An 8,307-nucleotide genomic window follows, 5' to 3' on the forward strand; every position below is an offset into this window, starting at 1 on the left:
TTTAAGTTTAATGTTGAAAAAGGAAAAAAATCAATTAGAGGGCTTTTTCTACACATAGATACAATTGTAAATAGTCTATTAAGCTCTAGGATTTTCAAGCATGGAAGCATGATAAAATAAGATTTTGTCTATTGTATGTGATGATTTTCATATAGGTACATTAACATATACTTCTCCTACCTCAAATTGTCTCAAAATAACTTACATTTTCCGAAAATGGGATATTATTGTTTTCAAATGTTATCTTTTTGTTGAAATATTAACTCTAAAGTAGAATTTTTATCGACCGTCCAAAATAAACCATAAAATGATGCAAAAATCATTAAATCTCAATATGCAAACTAAAGAACTCTACCTCGAGGGCATACAACCATGCACGTAATTAGTCATCGCCCTTTAAAACGTCCTTATATTCTATGAATTTTAGTTTTGGGCCAACCAAAATAATATATTTATTCAAGATAGAGTGAATAGCTATATCTTCATAGGGGAAATCATAAAATACAACAGATATACAGTATGTTTTGGCTCTAACACTGTTAAAAGAGGTATGACACCAAAAGCCATTACCAAGCAAACTTACTTTTCCACAAACAAACTCCAACCCTTGAAATGTCCTTTCCTTTCAGCTTTCGCAGTCCAGCAGTTGAACTGCATGGCTTGCCTCCTCCAGTCTTCTCATTCGAATGTGTCTGAAAAACAAAACTAGTCCTTGCAAACCAAGTGACAGAAGTTAGCCTATAGTCATGAGCAGATTTTATGGGCACTTATTGATTTTTAAAGCTAATAACACATTAAATAAAACTATCTAACAACTATGTGAACAACTATAAAAGACTTTGAAGCTAGTTTTACTGCAAGGTAGCTCCCCATGCAAAATAGCATAAGGCAGTTAGGCAAACAAATAAGAATCGGATAACATTCCCAGCCCCTTTCCATGTCACTTGTCCTGCTTGCATCTGTTCAATTCAGGCTCTAACAAATGGCCGAGGCATTGCCTTAACTTACATCTTTCTTTCATTTCTAAGGAATTGCCTCAATGGTATCCACATCTTTCCTCTAAAAAATGAGTCCCAGGTTCAGAACTCTTCCCCACCCCCTGCCCCAACTTAACTACCAAGAAACAAATGCTATTTGCTGTTCTTTCCTATTCCTCTGAACAAACCAGACTCGGCAAACTTTCTTGGGCATTGCATTGATGCACCATAAAACTCATGCAGACGACCAAATATATTTTAAAAAATGCCACAGAAGCGATTGTAGGCCAGCCTGTTTGAAAAGGAATTGTTGGACATTCATCTGTAGAATAAAAAAGCCTACCTAAAGTCCCAAAACCAAACTTAGAAAAATTCAAATGGTACTCAGAAATTGGTAAAGAAACTAATCAAATTTCTGTAACATTAAAAAACAGCAGTAGAAAAGCAGTATTAACCCATTCAAGATTACACATAAATATCATATAATTTAAGATTTGTGGAGTTAAATGAAAACTTCATCAAAAACAAGTAGCATGCCAAGAGCAAAGAGCTGAGCCAGAAAATTGATTACATAAGCATGCCATTTTATCTCTGCATTTCTTTCTTTAATGGAAAAATAGCATAGTTTGTAAAATAGTGAAAAAAAATAAAAAAATAAAAAATAAAACTATCACTTGGGAGCAGGGTGCAGAGAACCCAAAAGAAAGGTAAAAGATATGTACAGAAGACAAACACTGGAAGCACTAACTACTTTTCACACTTTTAATATATGGACAGCTTAATGATAAAAGAAAGAAAAGAAGAAAGGAGAAAAAGCAACAAAGTGATGTCCATAAACATCAAGATAGTAATATTTAAACCTAGATCATAGAATTGATAATGGATTAGTTTCCACAATGATCCCACCAACTGGGGATTTGAACCAGAACAAGAACAAGCATGATTAGTCTTTGATATACTGCAGAAACTTTAAAGCCACAATCATTCTATGGTTTTAGGAATGCTTATATTAAACATGTGATCCTTAGTGAGAAAGGATCTTCTGGCTCAAAAAAAAAAAAAAAGAACCAATGCAGAGAGAGATGGGTTAAATTAAACATTCAGGCTATCACATGCAATTACAGGTGGATTTTGCCTAAAGCTTAATAAAAGTGGATTTCCTATTACAAAAATTAACCAAAAGTTGAACCATTTTGACATATTTACCCATTGGTCTTATTATATAATCATTTGCGATGGGATTAGCAATAGCAAAATATAAACATATAAAAATTGAAGCAAAAACAGAGTTATCCACCTAAAATTATCATCAGACAAGAGGTTGCTCACCAGTACTTAATCAAGCCATCCCAGCCACAAGTTGCAAACTAGGCTGAGTTGGGATTTTATAATGGAGCAAAGCTCAAGCTTCACTCCTACCTCCCAACTAGATTACAAAAGGTTGTTTTCAACTCTTAAAGTTATTTCCCACTTCAAATCAGTTCCCAAATTGAACAGTGAAAAAAACAGCAAAGGAGCCAAAATCAAGTAAGTGTAATCTACATTAAATTTACAGCAACACAACATCAACTGAATCAGTGATCTCAGACCCAAGGTTACTACTTAACAGTGAGCAGCCTGGAAGGACAAGACTATAACTCAACAGTTCTCGACATTGAAGAACTAATGCTCATCCAATATGATACCAAAGAAATGGTAAAGGGCCCATCTATACACATCTGGTGGTGTAGTTACTTTTAAGTTTATAAGAGGTCTAAGCTTTTCCCAATATGCCATATCTAAGACCCTATAAAAATAGTCTAATCTTTCTCCGGGCAGCATCTCTATTGAATATAGACGGTCACTAGGTGGGATGATGGCATAGTTTGAGATACTGCACCTCTAAGACTCTTGTACGGAGGAGAGCTTCCTTTTAAGGATCTCATTCTCCTTTCTTAGTTTCATAATCTTCAGCTTAAGTGTTTCAACTTGCCGATTGGAAGCTGAATCTCCCTGTTGTTCCACAAGCTTCATTCTGCTGATCAACACTGCAGTGTACTCGTTATAATTATATCAATGGCATTACACACAAGGAGATAAAAAATTCATAGAAATGCATAAACATATCTTATACAGTGAAGCTGAGTTCAGCTACCTCAAACTCAAATACAATTTAAGAAAGCCCATCATAGTGCTGGGCAAGAGTTTTCCTTAATTAGGAGATGAGTACGCATAAAGGATACAGTTGGCGATGCCATGTTTGATCAAAATTCAGTCAAGGGGATTTAGTGATCAGAAATTTGACGTTTTTGGTTCAGATTCTACTTAAATAAATTAAAGGAATCTGATTTTAATTTGTAAATAATTTTGTACGTTCAAACAAGCATAACTAATGATATGTGAACTGTTTGAATGTCGAAAGGCAAACTCACATTCCTTTTCCACATCCTTCAGTTTCTTATTCAACTCATTTTTCTCTTCTTGTTCAACCAGCAGACAATCTTTTAAGTCCAAAATCTCAAGAAGATCTGTCAATGCATATTTAGCATCTTTAAGATTATGCAACAAAATCGGGTTGAAAAATTCATGAATAGTTTTAAACTCAGGATCTCACATTCTGATTCCTTGTCAGAATGTAGTTGATCTAGCCTTTTTGATAGCACTTGCACTTGGTCTTTTTGTGTTGCTAAATCCTTTTGCAGCTGACTTGTGGTAGCTTCATTTGTTGCTTTTTCAAGTAGAAGACCTCTGACAGAAGGCAAATTACATGTACAACCACAAAAACGGAATACATTGAGCAACTTACTCACTGGAAACTTACCTGACTTTAGCCTCCAGATCCCCAACTTCCTTTAGATGGTCTTTCTTAAGCAATTCCACAGCCTTCCTGTGTTCCTGCTCAGAGATTTCAACTTCTCACTGTCATACACATTGTTTTAAAAGATTGTTTTTAGCACCAACAAGATGATGGGAATTCACCACAAGACATTTTGTGGAGACATTTTCTTTAGCATTTCAATCACCCATATCTTATTGGGACACATGCACCATTTAAAAAGGCCTCATACAGTTAGACAAAATAAAGTAGCTGACTGACTAGGAGCAATGAAGAGTTTGGCACCTAAGATACTTACCTCTTCTTTACTCTGATATTCATCATTCCTTCTCTGGAGTTCTTTCAATCTCTGGCATATGGCACGATTTTCAAGCTGGTTTCAGAAAATTAAAGCCGTTATGTTTAATTCAGAACATAATTGAACCCTACCTTTGGTTTGAACTTCTTATTACTAAATTTAGGTATATGAATTGCAAAAGATATGTAGACCAAGGAAATAAAAGGATGGTGCACCTGCTCAGCCAAATTGTTTAAGGATTCTGTATACAGTTTTGTTAGTCGCGCATTATCTACAATCAGGGGGAAAATGTTCAATTCAAGTTTTTGACATACAAAATTCCAATGTGCAACTTTAGAAAAATTGGTGATATTACAAACTATCCTCCACACAAGAACTATATGAAGAAAATCAAAGTTGAATAGGAAATTTGAAGGGAAGAAACTAGAGTCCTTCAGTTCAATGTAATGCAAAAACTAATATAATTATAGCAATCACTGCATGCAAACTCACTAGGAAAGGTCCTGGGAAGGACTAATAACCAAATTCCAACAGATTCATTAGTACCAACGATGGTACTAAACAATTGTGTAGGAAAGATCTAACTTAGAGCGAGCAGATTGTATCCTATATCAAATGTGGCAATAATAGGAGCTAAACAAAATCTCTCATCATAAATTACACTCATTCAAGTAGATTTACATGCACAAACACTGTAGCATTCCTTGCCCCTAATATACATTGTGTTTGGTAAGAGAAAAAAGGAAATGGGTCGATTTGGAGCTTCTCATTCCCTCCAAATCCGATCCCGCCAAAATGTTAAGAGCAAAAATACTCATTTAACTTAAATTAATCATCTTATTTACACATTTCTCCCAATCTCTTTCTTTTTATTTCTAATCCGTCCCAATTTTTCCCTTCGCCTTTTTCTCTTCACTTCATTTTCCTTCCTTCCTACCAAACATTTAACTGTAAAAAGCAAAAGAAACACTAGGGCTAGCAGTAGACAAAAGATTAATCATGTTATGATCCTTGAGCAAATAAAAAAGATTAAGAAACAACCTTGTTTTAGAGAGTCACAAGTGAATTCAAGAGCTTCTCTTCTCTTTATTTCTGCATTCCAATTTGATTTCAGAAACTGAATCTCTTCGATTCTCCTCTTGAAATCCTGAATAATCCCAAACAAAATCCCTTCAATTTATTGATTACAAAAGGAAGAACAGAGAAGGAGGCCATTTGGCATTGTGCAATCTGCTTGGGAATTGGAAAAGTTTTCACTTAATCTAACCCATTTGCAGTAGATCAGCAACCAAGCATAAAGGAAAACCCAGCTAAGCTGAGATAGACAAGATTAGAAATGAAAAACTATATAGAATAAAGAAACAGAGTGATTAACCTCGCAAATTTGATCAAAACCGGAGAGAAGCGAATCGATGCGTAGCTCGCTTGTTGCTGCCATTTGTCCCTTTGTTTAAATGCTGTTTGCGTATTTCACTGTTTCTCCCTCCATGTCCTTATATTACTCATTTAGTCAATATTTCAAATTAGAAGGGTTAAAAGCTATCTAGTTACATCATTATGTTGACCCAAATTTGAGAGTAACATCAGTTTTAAGCACAAAAAATATGAAATCAATTTTAAAAAATAATTATATTTATAAAAATTAAGTTTATAATCATAGTTTGTATATAGATCTTAAGTTCAAATCTAATAATATATCTATTAGTAGAGCGGTAAATAGTTTAATTGATATTTTTTCTTTCTTTTTTACTAAGTTGTTTGTAAAAATGGATAATATAGAAGATAAAATAGATTTACTTACAAAAAGATGAACCAAAGACATGTTCTTTTAGATACATCTACAAACTTTGGATTTTTTTATTATGATAATATTATGATGACTGATGACAATCTTTCATTTTTCTCAGTAAAGGTGAAATAAGAAAAACTTGATTTGGACTCTTATAAATACTTAATTGAAAACTTTAAGTATAAAATGAAAAAAATTGAAGATCCTAAACAATGGGTCGATTATCTTCAAGCTATTGAAACCCTTTATGAAAAACATAAAGGACTTTTTAAAAAATATAATTATCATTACATGCTTAACTATGACACAACTAGTATTAGTAGTGAACAAGTAAATAATGATATGGTAGAAGATAATTTTACAATTCTTGCTACTAACCCAGTAGTAAAGAATGAGTTCATTTCATTAGATGAAACCACATTAGATGATTCTTTTAGTTCTGAAGATCAACTAGATCCAGATTTTAAAACCCTATTCCTCAACTAGAGGATAAAGGAAAAAGAAAAGCATTAGAAATATCTAACCCAGATATGGATGATTTTCTTCGATTTCCTGATTAAATTACATTCTCCTGAAGAATTAGCTTAGCATAAACCTCACCTAAAAAAGAATGAGATAAAACAAACTATAGAATTTGGCTAAACCAGTCAGATTAAACTAGAAGTCCATATAATTGATTCGTTAAACAAATGAACAGTTGCACAAGGTGGTACTTATTTAGATCTAACCCGTGTTCTGTCAAAGATTATGAAAAAACCATAGATGATTGGGCACAATATATGTTTATTGTTGTCACATGTTACAAAGATCAATGGAACAAAGAAAATTTTCTTAATTACTTTTGTGGCACATGGCAAGGTGATATCTTTTAATTTCTCAAAAAAAATGGGAAAAAACTACTCTGGGAAACACTAAAAAAAGTTCACTTCTAGCAGCAGGCAATATACCTCAATTTATAAAAAACCTAACCCAGATCTTAAAAAATGAGTTTTGTGAAAGTATAGAATCCCTGGATCCCAATCAAGAAGCTCAATTTTTTCTTTCAAAATTAAAATTATGTGATATTCAAAATCTTGATGATTTCTCTAAAAAATATATTTCTGAATATCAAAAATTGGATGAAGAACATTCAAAATTTTGGTTACAACAATTTTTTTTAAAACTTCCCCCACCATGGGATGAGCTTTGTTTTCAAAATTATAATACTTATTTAGAAATCAAAATTAAATCTGCTAATGCTGCAAATCTCAGCATAGAATTCTATGATACTCTTGGATGTAGAATACACTACATGCAGAGTCAGATTACAAAACATTATCTCAAGCAAAAAGTTGCCAAACAGGTAAAATCTTAACTTAGTTACAAATAGTGTACTAAGATTTTAGAAAATGATTTAGAAGTTGGTGTAACAAACAACCTATTCAAAGAAAATGTTTTAAACAAAAACATAAATATTTTTGGAAAAAATGGAAGTCCAATAAACCTGGTAAAACTATCAAGCCTAAAAAAGGTAAATTTGTTGTTAAAAAGAAGAAACAATCTTCTAAACAAACTTGTAAATGTTTTATTTATGATCAAGAAGGTCACTATGCAAATAGCTGCCTTAACAAAGGGAAAAATGCTAGAAAAATGATTAAAAAACTTGAAAAAAGTTATCTTCAAATTTCTTTTACAGATAAATTATCAAATGATGAAATATATTATGAAGTTTTTTCTAAAACTGATTATAGCTCCTCTGATGATGAATCTGAATATATTTTTATGCTAAATATTGAATCTAACTAAGATAATGTTTCAATTACTTCTTCTACAGGTACAATAACCACAGCCGAAGAAGGTATGATTAAACTAAAAAATGTGATGCGAAAAACTCATCACATTTATGATGACAAACTCAAAGAATTACAACTCATCCAACCAGATGAGATTTACAAAATAAGTTGGTTTAAAAAATTCTAACCTTGGTATAAACGCTATATAGAAAAACTATCGGTGATATAATTGCTAATGATTCTAAACAAGGATCTGTAGAAATACCTTTTTTTACAAAACAGAAAATAAATCATTTTTTAAAAAAATATCCTAAAGTTAAATATATACATATTGGTATGATTTTAATTACCATTAAACTGTTATTTTTGTCTTACAAAGATATTCCTATTATAGCTGTTTTAATGGATAGTCGTTTTAAAAACCCTGCTAATGCTATAATTGGAGAAATTTAATCCAATTTAGCTACTGGTGTTGTTTTATTTAAAGTTAAACCAAACTATTTTATTTCTATTTTTGATGAAAACATTAAAAAATGTTTATGTCTTCGTTGTCAAAATAACAAATTCTGATATTGAAGAAAAATCACATGACCTTTCAATCAACTGGTCTATAATTTATAAGTTTACGAATACTACAAATACTTCTATAAACCGAT

The 8,307-nt window shown here is 32.2% G+C and overlaps 1 protein-coding gene across 4 annotated transcripts; it reads right to left on the reverse strand.

Annotated features, from left to right (window-relative positions):
- Window positions 1-462: 462 nt before the first annotated feature.
- LOC111301762 (4/1 protein short form protein) lies at window positions 463-5,588 on the reverse strand. Of its 4 annotated transcripts, none has more exons than XM_022897698.2 (9): window positions 5,466-5,588; window positions 5,132-5,237; window positions 4,306-4,361; window positions 4,091-4,165; window positions 3,778-3,851; window positions 3,571-3,704; window positions 3,389-3,484; window positions 2,857-3,004; window positions 463-705 (listed from the first exon to the last, which is right to left on the reverse strand). In XM_022897698.2, exons 1-8 carry the CDS (start codon window positions 5,526-5,528, stop codon window positions 2,859-2,861), a joined length of 750 nt encoding a protein of 249 aa, XP_022753433.1. In that variant the 5' UTR covers window positions 5,529-5,588; the 3' UTR covers window positions 463-705; window positions 2,857-2,858. The 4 variants fall into 4 exon arrangements, with proteins under 4 accessions (XP_022753433.1, XP_022753432.1, XP_089600698.1 ...); XM_022897697.2 differs by having other exon boundaries at window positions 463-711; XM_089744572.1 differs by lacking the exon at window positions 2,857-3,004.
- Window positions 5,589-8,307: the final 2,719 nt, after the last annotated feature.

Source organism: Durio zibethinus, chromosome 15, assembly GCF_047325235.1.
Source record: "Durio zibethinus cultivar Kanyao isolate XHJ-2024 chromosome 15, ASM4732523v1, whole genome shotgun sequence".
Classification (NCBI taxonomy): Eukaryota; Viridiplantae; Streptophyta; class Magnoliopsida; order Malvales; family Malvaceae; genus Durio; species Durio zibethinus.

Excerpts from the sequence above, each read along its gene's own strand:
- LOC111301762 (XM_022897698.2), bottom strand. The coding sequence starts at position 5,528 with ATGGCAGCAACAAGCGAGCTACGCATCGATTCGCTTCTCTCCGGTTTT. Across the intron at positions 3,705-3,777 it reads GATCTGGAGGCTAAAGTCAG|AGGTCTTCTACTTGAAAAAG; the intron begins GTAAGTTTCCAG and ends GCCTTCTGTCAG. Across the intron at positions 3,005-3,388 it reads GAAGGATGTGGAAAAGGAAT|TGTTGATCAGCAGAATGAAG; the intron begins GTGAGTTTGCCT and ends AGTACACTGCAG.